Source organism: Aulonocara stuartgranti, assembly GCF_965226115.1.
Source record: "Aulonocara stuartgranti genome assembly, chromosome: 1".
Lineage (NCBI taxonomy): Eukaryota > Metazoa > Chordata > Actinopteri > Cichliformes > Cichlidae > Aulonocara > Aulonocara stuartgranti.
The window spans coordinates 8678943-8695487 of NC_138939.1; the positions used below are offsets into that span (position 1 = coordinate 8678943).

The 16545-nt window shown below is 41.2% G+C and overlaps 1 protein-coding gene across 3 annotated transcripts in view; it reads right to left on the reverse strand.

The window, feature by feature from the left end:
• LOC309709398 (transcription initiation factor TFIID subunit 4) overlaps window positions 1–16545 on the reverse strand; it is a 105989-nt gene that overhangs the window by 84085 nt on the left and 5359 nt on the right. For all 3 annotated transcript variants that reach the window (XM_082538005.1, XM_082538007.1, XM_082538006.1), the window contains exons 3-6: window positions 6638–6790; window positions 2740–2862; window positions 2109–2198; window positions 809–1018 (exon numbers count right to left, since the gene is read on the reverse strand). In XM_082538005.1, the coding sequence (XP_082394131.1) occupies window positions 809–1018; window positions 2109–2198; window positions 2740–2862; window positions 6638–6790 (576 nt within the window). The remainder of the gene's footprint in view (window positions 1–808; window positions 1019–2108; window positions 2199–2739; window positions 2863–6637; window positions 6791–16545) is intronic.

Sequence of the window (16545 nt, forward strand, 5' to 3'; positions counted from 1 at the left end):
ATTTTTTATTTTATTCTTAGACATAGCTTAGCTTTCCCATCTTTTAAAATTAAACCTTTCTGTTAAAAAGTTGTTTTATTTCTCCATATGCTTTCTCCAACCCAGACATTGTTATTAGTACTTCTTCTCACCTCCCATTTTGAGCAACTTAACAGTGTAACAGCAAAGTTTGTAAATTGAGTACCTCTAATTGGATACTTGTGCTTTGCCATCTGCTATGGTCAGTGGAGCCACTTGCACATTACGCAAACAACCTATAAGACAAAATAAATATTTTCTAAAGACAGAAAATGGGTAGGCCTGGGTCACCCTTTCCCTTTTTTTTTTTTTAAATATATGAGTCCTCAGTGAATCTGTGAGTTGGGTGTCACACTGTGACTTGCTCCAAAATAACAAAACCCATCATCAACAAGCACACTACCCCCAGCAGGTTGGATTCATTGCATTTTACCATTTTTTAAATGCATGGTGGGCTGTTGTGGGAAAATGCGTCACATTTACTGTACAACTTCTGCTCTATCAGACACCTTACATACATACATACATACATACATACACATTTCCTGGACATGGCTAAAAAAACAAAAAACAAATGAAACACATATGAACATTTACACATTTTAGGATCGATCTTTATATTTGCTATGTTTTACTTCAAAGATCACATGTAGTTTCATTTGGACTGTGATGTTGGGGAACAAACTCTTGTGTTTGGACAAAAAAGTTTTAAAAAGCAACTCCCAATTTAAACATTGTGATGACTGTGTCTGCACTGGATACTCTTCCAACTGGGCCACGTTATACATACCATTGCAGCTGCATGTCCGAGCGTCCCAGCGGGCAATGCACTGGCACCCGTAGTGGTGCTGACACTATTAGGGTGGCGTATACGGACAGCTGGCCCAGCGACGATGGCAGGAGGGGTGCCACAGGGTGCTGGTTTTAGTCCCTGCTGCGGGGGCTGGATCAGAGACTGCTGACTATTCAGCAAAGACAGCCTCAGGGCTGGGAGGCTCTTCTGTTGATGGATAGAGGGCAGCCAGAGTTTACAGTCATATAGAGAAATAGACATGCATTACAAAGCACCATACACAGCTGCAACAACTACCGCTGTGGTCACTGGCTAATTTAGCATAATGCTATCAAAAAAATATGGCTATAGACAGCTAAAAAATATCTGCAGATGCATGTGACCACATGTTTGTAGAATGTTTGCACAATGATTCATGTGACTTTTATTTGTTATTTAAAAAATGCTTATTTGTGTGCTGAAATTGTTTAATTTGCATTCAGGATAATAAACCTACAGTATGCTTAAAACTGTATACAGTGTTACCATAACTATTAGCATGATAACTCACTGTCAGTTGACCTAAGGAGCTGATGTTGTTCGCTAGAGAATATTTTAGGGCAGATTTTTGACGTAAATGACCTAACATTGCCTGACACCATGTGTTTGTGGCCCTGTTGGGCGGGTGAGTGCCTTGATGTGATGCTCATCATGGCTGGCTGAAAAAAACCTGCTGGCTACTGGAATGGCTGCAGGGGCCACCGTCACCGCAGTCAGAAGTCAGGCCAGAGGGAGGGTGTGTGTGTGTGTCTCATTCAACTGTCAGACCAGGCTAACATTGACTGTGGTCCCATGCAAAGAACTACTTTAGGGGGATCATTTCAGAAAAATCTATGAGGGGCAGCTTAAGGAGCCAAGTTAGGGAATAAGTAGAGGTGAAAGATAAGGGGCAGTTCAGAAAACAATTTTAGGGGTCAATTTCAAGTAGACCCCAGGACCCAGAATTGGTTAAGCACAAGAAAATGGATGGATGGATGGATGGATGGATGGATGGATGGATGGATGGATGGATGGATGGATGGATGGATGAGAATTTCAAGTATCTACAGGTGCTATAAACTGAATAAACAGGCCCAAGGTTAAGAAGACTACTTGATGACAGAGGTGTAGGGTTCAATGTTAGATAGGCACTTTCAGAGACTTATAAAGAAGATGAGCTCAATGAGCCATTGCATTAGTCAGTGTAGGAATCAGTTTTATGGATGATATAGCTTAGGAAGAAGGTTAAAAAAAAGAAGTTAACTAGCAAGAACCTCACCTTGAGAAAGGGTACCAGGTAAGGCTGCGGAGATGACTTGAGCTCTGTCTGTAGTCGGCTGGTGAACTCTTCCGGTTCGATTTTGGCATCCTGTCAGGTTAAGAGTAAAGAATATATTAAATTTCAAAAGAGAAGCCATGCAGTACACCAGAGGGTATAAGCACAGTTAGATGAAAGCCCATCACCAGAAGGAATCATCAACCATTCCATCCTGAAACTTCAGGGTACAACTTAAGGTGCACATTTTGTATGAGATGAAAATTCATGACACAGAAAAGAGACTTTCGGAAAGAGTTTCATGCTGCCATCTACAGGTAGGAAATATTTAATACAACGACACAGAAAAGTGTCAATTTTAATGTAAAATTTAAAATATGTTACACCGCAAAACAAAAAGGGAAAAAAAACCCCAAAACAATGGACTCACACTTACCATGTTATGATTTCATTAAATTAGTTAGATACATGAGAAACATGGTGTTAAAATTATTTGCCTACAAAAAAAAGAGGTATACGGCAGGTCCCTAGCAGTTTTTGTAAATCTAATACTTGCCCCAAAATTGTCCCATCTAAACAAGTGATATTATTTAGTTTTTCCTATATGATATGAACAGCGTTTTGTGAAGCTCACCAGAAGGTCCTGAACAAGAGCCTTGACGTTCTTAGACGTCTCGGGGGACGGAGAATTGTGAGATGCCAGCTTGATAAGTGTGGCCAGGAAATTCTTACACTTCTTAACATTCTCTTGCATTTCCTGTTGAAGACAACAAAATAATTCATTTTCTATAAAAACACACACACACACACACACACACACACACACACACACACACACACACACACACACACAAACAAAAAAAAACCCCAGTGACACCACTACCAAATCCCAACCTCAAAGTCGCTGTGTAAAACAATGGATCAGAACATAAGCAGAGAGGAAGTGGCCCTATAACTGCGGTGCATGTCCTTAAATATTAACTTAAAGAGTGGAATTAACTTGGCTGATAAAAGAGGCTGAAAAGTATCTGTCACAACTCAGTGAATAGTCTACATTCAGGACATTAAAATGTAGCACCTGGGTTGACAGATGTGTGTGTGTGTGTGTGTGTGTGTGTGTGTGTGTGTGTGTGTGTGTGTGTGTGTGTGTGTGTGTGTGTGTGAGAGAGAGAATATGCATACATGTGACTTCGTGGTAAATCTGTGCTTCTGTGACAGGTTGAATGACTATTGCATATAAAACTGTTTAGTTAATACTAATTCATATCAGTTGATATAAGGACGAAAATAATGTAAATATGGTAAGAAAATGGTTAAGAGTTTATTATTTTTCATGTTATATTAATGGCTTTCATGTTACTTAAGAGAACTGCAATCTATACATCAGTGATCGGCTAGTAAGCCTTTTCTGGGATCGATTAGTAGTGTCTCTATTCTCCACTAGGGGGCTTTCGCGCGTTCTCCTCACTGCAATAAACTACTGCATGAGAGACGCAAGTCATAATCACTCTCGTGATTCTTTTCCCCCTGTTTTCAGGGGTGTAACATTTGGAGGCACCGCTGGGATATGCTCAGCAGTATTGATTTGAGAACCAACAGAGAAAAAAAAACTCCAGAAGTTACACGCCTTACATCCTTTTAAAGTGAACACACTGAATCAACAAGGAGCAAAATTATATGTGCGTAATATTCTTTGACAAGCAAGCCTGCAAAACCCAATTTAATTTGATGAGCATGGTGGCAAATCATCTAACTTTTAGTAGGTCAAATAAAAATAAGAGAATTAGCTTTCAGCAACTTTTGTTAGGTATGTTAAACAATAAATGTCGCCATTTCAGTTACTCGCCAACCCACATCCCCAATAAAACAAACATAAAAACATCATTTCAGTAGCTCAATGGAATAGTGCTTGAACAGTGAACATGACCCTCAACGTCTAACCAACTTTGTGTGTATAACACCTTTCAAGTCACTCAAGGTTTTAGCGAAGGCTTGCCTAGCATGTTTCAGAGGAAAGCAAATGACACCAAACCATCTTTGAAAGTCCAGCAAAATAACTAAGGCTGTTTAAAAGAAGCGATACCTACACCATATGATTTGACAGATACTGTTCATCTCATTATCTCTTTGCTTACACGGGTGTTTAAACACCTCTCCACACCTGTCCTCGGTCACAAGACTGCGTAAAGTTGTTCTAGACACCTGCGTGACATTACAAACTTTAACAAACATTGTAACTACGCAGCCCTTTGAGCTGGTGTGTATAGACTTTCTCCATCTTGAAAAATGCAAAGGCGGTTATGAATATATTCTAGTGATAACTGACCACTTCACACGTTTTGCCCAAGCCTATGCCACCACCTCAAAGTCAGGCAAAACTGCTGCAAACCTGATATTCAATGACTATGCCCTAAAGTTTGGCTTCCCCTGTCGCATTCACCATGACCAAGGAGGTGAATTTGAAAATCAGCTATTCAGTCAGCTCAAGAAACTGTGTGGCATGGCCGGTTCTAGGACAACACCCTATCACCCAATGGGGAACGGTCAAGTTGAACGTATGAACAGGACATTGTTGCAAATGCTTAGAACGCTAACTGAAACACAAAAGTCAAACTGGAAGGAATCTATCAACAAGTTAATGTATGCATATAATTGCACACGTTGTGAAGTCACTGGCTACTCCCCATTTTACCTACTGTTTGGACGGTCACCCAGGCTACCAGTAGATATGCTCTTTGGACTGTACTCAGAAACAGATTTTAGTGACCACAGAGACTATGTTGAAAAATGGAGAAAGGGCATGGAACAAGCCTACTCTATAGCAAATGAGAATGCAAAGAAAGCTGCTGAAAAGGGCAAAAGACACTACGACACAAAAGTAAGGAGTTCTGTGTTACAACCTGGCGAGAGAGTTCTGGTCAAAAACCTGACACCTAGAGGAGGCCCAGGGAAACTGAGAGACTATTGGGAGGACACTGTTCACACAGTAGTCAGACAAATGGGGCCTGACCTCCCGATCTATGAGGTAAGACCGGAGAGAGGCAGAGGGCGCTCTAGAGTGCTTCACAGAAACTTGCTTATGTCATGTGACCACTTACCTTTTGAAAAAGTGCCTGAAAAAGATAATCGTACAAGACATGAACAGAAAAAGACTGATAAACCTGTCGCTGTTGTGCCAGACTCTGATGATGAGGGCAGTGTTGATGAATACCGCTGTCATTACACACCACCTCAACCTGTGTCCCAGCCATCAGAACAAGAACGTCTCACAGCAACGTCTCAGCCCGCAGCTTCAGTCCCTGCTCTTGCACCAACACCAGAGCCTCTTGCTGGAGACCATCTGGAGGCGCCTGACCCAGCTGCCGTGGAGACAACTTGTGAGGAGGCAGAGCCCACTGCAGGTGACATACCTGCCCCTCCTCCACCTGTGGTACTCGAGAGACTTGAGGAGGAGACACCTCAGCGGCCACAGCGAAAGAGACACCCGCCAAGACGGATGACGTATGACCAACTGGGCACCCCATCTTGCTACAGTGTTCAGCCAGCACCGCAACTGCTTCCTGTGTACCCGGGCCTGGTTCCATGGTTTCCAGCTGTGCAGTCATACTGCACCCAGCCCATTGGTTTGTATGGACTCCAGCAAATGTAAGTTGACACTTTTTCACTGATGACTTGAGAACTGTACTTAAAGACTGTCATCAAGAAAAAGACATGAACTTTTCCCCATCTGTGGATTATAACCATAGACAATAGACTTTGTGAAGACTCACATATGGACTGGTTATAGACTTTGTCTTCAGTCACCAGTGATGGACTGTGGTGAAACAGGTGTTAAACCCACAGAATTAAGGACATTGGTTCACTCTACTGTTGATGTCCTGACTACAAGAGAATATAGACTGAAAAGCATCTTGTTGGTATAATGTCGGGACGACATTTTTTGAGTGGGGGAGAGTGTGACAGGTTGAATGACTATTGCATATAAAACTGTTTAGTTAATACTAATTCATATCAGTTGATATAAGGACGAAAATAATGTAAATATGGTAAGAAAATGGTTAAGAGTTTATTATTTTTCATGTTATATTAATGGCTTTCATGTTACTTAAGAGAACTGCAATCTATACATCAGTGATCGGCTAGTAAGCCTTTTCTGGGATCGATTAGTAGTGTCTCTATTCTCCACTAGGGGGCTTTCGCGCGTTCTCCTCACTGCAATAAACTACTGCATGAGAGACGCAAGTCATAATCACTCTCGTGATTCTTTTCCCCCTGTTTTCAGGGGTGTAACACTTCTATGTCTTTCTATGTCCTTGGGTCAGTACGCAATAGTGTGAATGTATGAGCGCAAGCATGTGCAAGACTCTTTGTCCATGGCCAGCTGTGTGACGTGGTGTAGCTGTAGGTCCGGGTCTGAGCTTGTGACACAGCCAGCCTCCTGGCAGCTGTGACAGTGCCCTCACCCTTTAGGGTGGCGTGTGGGCGGTAGTGGAGGAGGATGAGAGGAGGGCAGTGTGGCAAAGGAAACAGACCTGGGATGCGACAGAAGCTCCAGAGGCCGTGGCAATTCCCGGCTGTGCAGGCTGCACTGGCTGGGAGGCAGGCTGGGCCGGGGCCTGGGGAGGCAAAACCACGGGGGTCTGCTGCGGAGCCGTCACAGCCACGACCGGTGCCACAGGGCCCTTCTGGAAGAGCAAGGAAGAGACAGAGAGATAAACAGGACGTGACGCCTCGCTCCCAGCAAGGCCACAGAGAACAGGAGGCAGGCGCCACAGCGCTCCTGTCACATCTGGTGTCCTTACTTTGGTGGACATCTCTTAACAGACAAGGAGGAAGAAGGGGAGGAGGTGACAAGCTAGAGGCAGGGAAGCACAGGAGCACATCAAAGCTTTTCTAAATCGTCACCCACCTGACTTGGAAGATCTGTAACAAATGTTGGCTACCCATAATGATGTGTGCGCAGTTGAATAAAATTCATATACACAATTTTGCTCATGAGGTGCCAACAGCAGTCTCTCACTCTAAGGCCCTCATCACCTCTTTTAAATCTCTCAGGGCCTGTTCACACTTGGCAATAAAATACATCTTATGTGACGTGGTCATAAGTGGACAGCTCTAAATACAGGTGTGAATACAGCCAGATGAAGGGGACACATTAAGGTCCTATCATTTGAGTGACATATACTGTAGATGGTAACAAGGCTACGTGTACAGTTATATTTGTGATGTGACTATGTAGTGTAGTTTTGGTTAAATCAAAACAATCCGAATTTGATCTGGATCAGAGGATACTGTGTTCTAGTTCCTTGCCAATAAGTGCCAGTATTTAGTACAGGTTATGCATTATGTGTAGCTAGGGCATCAATGCAGGGGACTCATACTTTCCTTTTTTTGTCTGCACACTTTGAAAATAAATGGTTTGACCTTCTAAGACCCTTTTTGTTTTGGAATCACTTTTAAATTCTTCTAGGTATTTGCAATTAACTGGACCTGACATCCATATAATCTAAGGATCCTCTTTCCTGTAACAACAGGAAGTTGTTACTTCGTTACATAATTGATATATACTTAAAAAAAATGTCCCCATGATTTTTTTGCTGTTACTAAATAAATTTTAATTATAGTAGTGAGTATTAGTGCTTACATCAGGTATAATATATACAGAAAAGGGTTTTACTAAAATTTCCTCCGAAATACTAGAAGTCAATTATCAGCTTGTACACAACCTTCAAGTAAACTTTAGACTCAGTCAGCACTATTTCTAGGCAGTTATCTGGTATAGCAAAGGAAAAAAATGCCAGGCAGAGGACTGAATAACATGTCAGGAGGAGTTGTCTCACTGGGCGGAGTGCAGGGCAGGAGGAGGAAGAAGAAGAAGAAGAGGAAGAAGAAGTCTGTAGGGCAGGGCTGGAAGGAGTAGGAGAAGGAGACGGTGCCATCTTGGCTGGGGTCAAAGGACATTGCCTGCTGGCCTGAGAGGTCACAGGAGATTGCTGAAAAAAGGAGAACAGAAGAAAAAGGAAGAGGAAAAAGAGACAGAACTCAGAATAAATATATCAGAGGAAGTAGGTGACGAAAGAGAAACAGGAGAGATAACTGAATACAAGCCACCTTAAAAGATACAAAGGAAGAAACACAGCGACAGTGATGCTGTGCCAGTTTCAGCTGTGAAAGAAAAGAGTGAGGAGGAAGGATGGCAGCCAGAGAAAAGACGGGGGAAAGTGTGAGAGAGGGAGAGAGAGACAGGGCAACAGAATAAGAAAAGAGCAGTATCGTGCCTTGCAGACAGATGAGAAAAGGTCATGACAGCAGGAAAGAAGAAGGAAGGTGGCAGCATGTTGTCGACATGAAGATTTAACTCAAGAAAGCACTTTGGTCAGGTGGCGCTGGCTCACAGTGACGTACTACTGGGGTCTGATTCCAGAGGAGACCTACATCAATCAGCGACGACACTGAAACTACTGACAGGTAAAGGGAATAACACTGATGATTTCATTACAGTGAAATGCTTTGCTGGGAAACCTTGAGTTATCCATTGACTAAATAAATGTGTCCTTTTACAGGAGAAATATTCAAACTTTGAATATAATAAAAAAATAAAAATAATTTTAAAAAGCAAATACATGTGAAAAATAGGTGGATGTGGTAGAGGCAAACAAGGTCATGCAGTAAGGAGGCTGTTTCGTAAGGACAACCATCACTTGCTGTCAGCTAACAGGTGCAACATGAGGCTCAGGGGACCTGCACGGACCTGTGGAGAGTAACTGAACAACCAACAGACAGGTAACTATTAATGATCCTTCAACAGGTTCACTTACAGAAGACCTTAAAAAGTTACTTTTTGTACAAAAAGATTTATGTAATCATCTTAGCTCAAGAACTAAATTTGGAGTGAGTCTGAGATTTTAAGGAGGACTGAAAATGCCCTGCTACTGAAAACAAAAGAAACCCTGGAGGTGCTCTTGATCTGTAATACAACAAATAACACAAACCAAAAGCAAAATCGTATATGAAATTAAAATATAGATCATCACCTAGCCCTAAGCTGAGTCCAGAGACTCATGGTGACAGAGAGGTTATAAAAACCCAAATATTGGTGCACACCCAATTATTGCAAAGGCACTCCCCAACAGCAGTGGCCTCCCAGGAAGAATAACGCCACACTACAAAAACTGCTCAGGATTCGAACATGGCAAAGAGAACCAAGGGGGTGATGTGGCCTTGAATCACAAAACAGGGCTGATGATGAGACCCCAGTATAGCACGTAAAGTTCATGCATTTATTACTTCAAGCATGGACTACTGTAATTCGTTATTATCAGGATGTCCTAAAAACTCCCCGAAAAGCCTTCAGTTAATCCAAAATTCTGCAGCAAGAGTACTGACTCTTGCTGCAGAATGTATGTTGCTGGAGGATTCCCATGATGCATTGAGTATTTCTTCAGTCACCTTTCTCACTCACTATGTGTTGACAAACCTCCCTGCACTGAATCACACTTGTTAATCTCTGGCTCTCTTCTACAGCATGTCTTTTATCCTGTCTTCCTTCTCTCACCCCAACCGGTCACGGCAGTTTGCTGCCCCTCCCTGAGTCTGGTTCTGCCGGAGGTTTCTTCCTGTTAACAGGGAGTTTTTCCTTCCCACCGTCGCCAAAGTGCTTGCTCATAGGGGGTCATATGATTGTTGGGTTTTTCTCTGTATGTATTATTGTATGGTCTACCTTAAAACATAAAGTGACTTGAGGTGATTGTTCTTGTGATTTGGTGCTGTATAAATAACACTAAATTGAATTAAATTGAAATATATATTGCCAAATTTCTTCTGCGAGGTGACAATTTTGGCTGAATGATGACCAACATTGCCACAATGAAAAAAAAAAAGAGAAATCCTTTCTTCCTTCACTTCAAGCCTTCAAGCTTGGGTCCTCTATCTGTTTAACCAATACAGATATTAGCATCTAAATACTCACCTAACCTTGATGTTGGCACCAAGGAAAATATGTAAAAACAAAGGGCATCAAGTACAGTATATTAACAGTATCAGATTTAAAGTTTGAACCTGCCTACATTTAAAAGACCACAGATATTTGTGTACAACACACCTGACCATCGCATTTTAATGTTTTATTAAACTTGATATGCACTACAAGTGAGATAATGAGCAAATTAATGGATGAATAGAAGACCTAACAAACACACAAATGGGTTAGTCAACAAATAATTAAACAGAAAAATGAAAATGACTTTTCTGAAACTCACCTTTCACTATTAAGTGTCAATGACTGTATAAAACATTCCTCTTATTATTATGCTTTTATACAGTCTAGAATTTCCACTGTAAGTTGTTGCAGAAAAGTAAGGCAATACTGCAAGCAATTTATTAAGGCACACTTTACTATAACAGAGACAAAACCAATGAGTGCAAAAGGATCACACAGAATACACAAGTAGGAATTAATCACTCAACTCATACAGATAAATTATGTTTAGGGATATTTCAGCAGATTTAGTACCGTATTACTCTAGCTCATTAGATTTCAAATGACACATTAACTGGGAGCTTAAATTGCTGACTCCGAGTTGCAGTTTGAGGATGTTTACATGCATACTGTTTGTACTATAAACAAAAATTTTCATCACATATTTACGCAGGGCCAAAAGCACTCAGACAACTCAAATATTTCTTAGGTATGTTAGCTTGTTTTGTTGTTAACCCAGGCATAAAAATGCAAACTACGGGCACACAGATTATTAAAAGGCTGAAAAACCTGAATAAATCAGATGCACAGTAGCATGAACATACTACATACTAGCATGAAGCATAAATTCAGGTTAGGCTGCAAAATCTGTGGAATAGGTTCAAAGCACAGTGACATATCGAAATACGGTATGCGCAATTGAATGAAGACTGGAAGAATGAATGGAACTTGACAAATGCAGCATTTATAAAAGGATTCATGCTAGTGCTGAAATGTGTCGTAACCTAAGATTGTTTGCTAACATATGAAAAGCAGAAGAACGAATGAGGAGGACAGTGCCAAGTGCCACAAAGCCAAAGAGGTTCATCTCTTACTCACACACACCACACAGACAAACGTTCATAAACACTTCCTGGCTGCTTCCCTGCTACCCTGTCTATTAGTCAAAACAACCCAGGAGGGCCTCAACCCTGACCTCTGGCACTCAGCCTTCCATTCACAGACAGACCAAAGCACGCTAACAGACACAAATTCGTGCACACGATTAACTGCACTTGTCACAGACAGAAGAAAAGAAACAAAGACTACAGTGCAGAGGAGAAGAAGTGGGATAAGAAAGAAGGAGGAGGGGGTTTGCCTCCACTAAAAGTTTAGTAGGATCCAAATGAATGTTACACTGAAGAGTTGGAGGAAGTGAGTGTATGAGAGATGAGGCGATGGGGGTAAGGAGGGTGATGCTAAGAGCCACAGGGTGCATCCCACCGCTAGCTATGCCACTTTCTCGCTCACTCTCTCTCCCTCAGACAGACACACGCACACAAACGCACTTGAGAACCAAAGCCTTGTTAGCTTTTTAAAATAATCAGGCAGTTGGATGATGAATGATTTAACAGGTATGGAAGGAAGGAAGCTCAGGATGCCTTCCGTTTCTCCCCTTAGGGTCATGGGAAGAGTGACAGGCCGACAGAGGGGTTGAGCTCTGGGAATAAACACCATTCCCTTTCATTTCCCTGCTACTGCTTTTCCTGTCGAGATGGCAACGCCGCAGCCCACTAATTTGTCATCAACTGTGAGAGGCGATGACAATCTGCGACTTTCTTTTGAAAAGGGTTCGTATCAGGGTGGATATAGGTTGGCTGACTATGAGCAGAGAGGATTGTTGTGCAGCTAATGCAGAATTCTGTTCATGACGTTTAAGGAGATGAATGTCTGACCATGCTCTGTGTGACACTGACTCTGATTCACAGTTTACAGTTTTTTACACTATGAAAGTAACAGAGCACCTGAGGTTAGACTTAGGTTTGAAATATATCACATTATGTCTCTCAGTTCAGTCCTACCTGAAAATGTAATACTACCCACTATAGAGCACAATAACACTAAACACCTGAACACTAAAGTTTACAACGATACTTTGCATTATATGTATATAACATTATAGGCTTAAATTCAACATCAGTTCTTCTTGCACCTTATGTAAGAGCAGTGAAACTCTCTTCAGTCTCTATTTTAATTTCATATAAAGTTGTAAAACTGAGAGAAATCATATAAGGTAGCATGAATGGATATCTTACCATAGCCCAACGTGATCAGCAAACACTACAAACAGTCATCAAAATTCAGAGTAAAAGACACGTCAAGTTAAAATAGGCAATGAAATGCTGCCCTCTAGTGCTAATCTTTTGTCTTTGCAGTTAGGGTTATAATGAAAAGTGCAACCTTGAAAGCCTGGGGGGGGGGAGACAACAACTAGCTATATTAGATTTAAACCTTTGAGATTTAGCAAATTAACAGATATGAACCAATCATAACCAGCCAATCACATGGCAATAAACATTTAGGCATGCATAGAAAATATTCTCCTCAAGTTCAAACCGAGCATCAGAATGAGGATGAAAGGTGATTTAAGTGACTTTGAACGTGGCATGGTTGTTGGTGCCAGACAGGTTGGGCTGAATATTTGAGAAACTGCTGATCCTCTGGGAATTTCCCGCACTAACCATCTCTAGAGTATACACCGAATGGTGTGAAAAAGAAAATATTCAGAGAGGCAGTTCTCTTGGTGAAAATGCCCAGAGATCAGATGGGAATGGCCAAAATATTTTGAGTTATCACTTAACAGGCATAAATTTCAGATAATTAAGATGAAAAATATTAATTTAACTATATGTAAACCAGTGTAGTTATCGCTTAAAGTTATGTTTTAACCAGGAAAAAAAACTGATATACACTTAACAGCACAAATTCCAAGTACGGGGCTCAACACCCTTCTGCCTTCAGGATTTCTTTCAGCACACGTTGAGCTCCATAGCCTACCTGAGTATTGCTGCTCACAGGTCCATCCCTTTATGAATACAGCGCACCCTTCTTCTGAAAGTTGCTTCTAGCAAGATTATGTCAAGCTGGTTCCTTGAAGATGACAATGAGTTCACTGTATTCAATCACAATCACAGTCACTAGATCTCAATGCAGTACTGCTCCTTTGGGATGTAGTAGCACTGGAGATTCCAATCATGGATGTGCAGCTGACAAATGACCAAATGGACCAAACTCTCTAAAAAGCCCAGTACTAGCAATTTGTAAGTAGCACTGAGTGTGTACCAGGATTTTTTTCCTGGTTAAAAACAGGTCTCGAGGGAATAACTATGCAGGTAAGCATGACTAGTCTACATATAGTTAGAGTTATAAGCTGGTTTCACCCTACATAACTGGTCTATGCATATTCCTATTATTTGAAAAAAAAAGATGAAGAGTGTATTTCCTTCTTAAAAAACTGGTAAAAATATCCCAGTCATGCTGACTTTTCTTTAGAGTAAGGCCAAATCCTCTGTGGTGTGCCAACATTTTTGTTTTGTTTTTTACACGCAGACAAAACCTGTGTATTTAAACCAATACAAGTGCTGAAGCAACTACTAATTTAACCAGTTAGACAACTGATTGCAGGTTTTTCATAATAATCGAGATTTTACTGGTTCCAGCTCCGCATATCTGAATATTAACAGATTTGGGGTGTAGTTTGGGAATGGGAATAATAGTTATTAGTAATAATAGTAATAATAGTTTGGGAACAATATTCACCCAAAATGGCCTACGATAAAACACACCATCTCACATTGCAGAGGTAGTGTTTTGCATTCTGAGATCAATAACAGAAAAACTAGCCCAGAGACATTAACACGCTCAAATATTAAGCTGTGCACACATTTCAGCTCTATTAGTGCTCTGCTGTCACCAGCCCATTTCAGCTGTCCCACTTGATTTAAAGAGAACTGTGGGGGACCAACTATCAAGTAACCTCATTATTAAAAGCAATTAAGCTCCAAAGGTGTACAGCCACCAGCACAAGCTCAAGTTATCAAATGAATGATGGATCCACAGGTGATAATAAGCAAATTCCAATTAATGATTCAGGAGCTCGTTAAATTTTGATGAGAGGACCCCATGGAGTCATTAAAAAGCCTTGAGACATTAATTCACCTATTAATCTCAGTTTAATCTATAGATTAAAAAAATCAAGGATATTCTTTTGTTATAATTACACAGTTTAACGCATTAATCACACCCCAATTAGGGTCTACAACTAATAAAGTGTTCATTTAATGAGGAGGTGCCCACCCAACATCGACTGTGTGAACACACGTATAATTAGATCACAGTTTTTCAAATCTCATCAGTCAGATTATTCTTTTACAAAGGTCACCACCTGTGGCATTAACATTGACGGAAATTATGCAGAGCTGGAGAGAAAGAAACCTGAAATGTGCCCATGAGGATTGGAGTTCGATGTTTTTGTAATCTTAGTAAATCATATGCATGGCACTGGTGTAAGCTGAGTTTGCACAGAGTGGAATATCAGCAGGTTTTAGAGGTACAGTAAAGATACACATCTGTTGAATTCTATTATTATGGCATTTTAAATATGCTTTAAAGTGAAACATCTCCTTTTCTTTCTATACGCTGCTAAAAAAAAATTATACAAACTCTCTATCACTCTTACCATCAGGCCTTTCTGTTTCATCTGATATTCATTTAGAGGTTTTTTTTAATTCTACTATATGTCTGCAATCAATTTGTTTTTCTGTTTGTCTCACTGAAAACATACGATTCCATTTCAATCATTTATCTGACATTCATTGATAGATGAACAACATCTGGACACCTTTTACTACGCAGGTTATTTACTTGTTTATTAAAAAAAATAAATCCCATCTAACTTTTTCTGAAGGTTGCAGAATTATTTACCCAAAAGCAAAATGCACATCTGCATTCAGATGCTTTCGCTGCTTTATGTGATGTGATATATCGCTGAGCTCCATCCTAACGTTTCAGGAGCAGCGAGCAGTCACAGCACAGTAGCTAGGAGTCGGCTGTTTTCGGGTCTTTTTTTTAAGATTATTAAGAGTCGTAACTCATACATTCATGTCTTGTTCGCTCAGCTGGCGAGGAAGCTACGAGTGACCCTGAACAACAAAATAGCATTTGCAGCAAATACTGCAATAAAAGATGGCCATCTTGCATTCTATCCTCAACAGTGAGGCTTCTGAGGTATCTCCTCTTTTCACGCAGGGACTGAACTCTTCTAGGAAGAGTAGGCAACCGAGTTCCACGCGAGTAGGCAGGTATCAAATGTAGTCTTAAACCTGTCAGTTCCGAAATTAAATGGCCTGTATTTGTATAGCACTTTACTAGTTCCTAAGGACCCCAAAGCGCTTTACACATTCAGTCATCCACCCATATCCACACACTAGTGATGGCAAGCTACATTGTAGCCACAGCTGCCCTGGGGCGCACTGACAGAGGCGAGGCTGCCGGACACTGGCGCCACCGGGCCCTCTGACCACCACCAGTAGGCAACGGATGAAGAGTCTTGCCCAAGGACACAACAACCGAGACTGTCCGAGCCGGGGCTCGAACCGGCAACCTTCTGATTACAAGACGAACGGCCAACTCTTGAGCCACGATCGCCCTTAAATTAAACAAACAAACAAACAAACAAAAAGAAAACAATTACCTAATAGACCTATCAAGTGGACACTATATGTGCTGCCTCCTGTGCACTCCATCCAGATAGTTCCTACACCTAAACCACAGAGTATTTCAAGCAGTGCATGTGAAATGGACATCAAGACAAAATAACTGATGAAAACACCCGGACACTTTCTAAATTGTCCAAAATTCTTATGCGAAAATTACCCCAGACTAGTAAAAATGCTGGAGACAACATTTGTGCCATAAGGCCACTACCATTAGTCCAAGTAGCTGATGTCTGCCTAGTACTTGTATTCCTGCACAGTTCTCCTTCCATGTACACCTGTCTGGCTTCCAGTCATTCAAAATTCTCCTGCTTATCTACATGCCAAGAACAGGGCAGCTCCTTCCTACCTCCAAGTCACGGTCAAATATCCCTTGGGTCATCCCATCACTCAAGAAAACCACAGGGTCATTTACGACTCTTCTCTGTTCTGGCTCCACAGAGATGAATGAGCTCCCACTGAAGTCGGGATAGTAAAAGTGATTCCCCAAGGCTAAAACCTCACCTTTTCATTTTATCAGTGTGAGAGCGCAAATGTCTAGACATGTCAGATCAGACATTAAATGGACTTTAACCTGCCAGCTTCCTAGTAGAAAGTCAGAGTAATATCAGAATGAGCCCTTGTGTAACTAACACGCGTAGTTTTCTACAGGTTCCTACCTCCTGCGTGCTCTACCCATAATGTGTGTCAGCAAGTTTAGATTTCACCA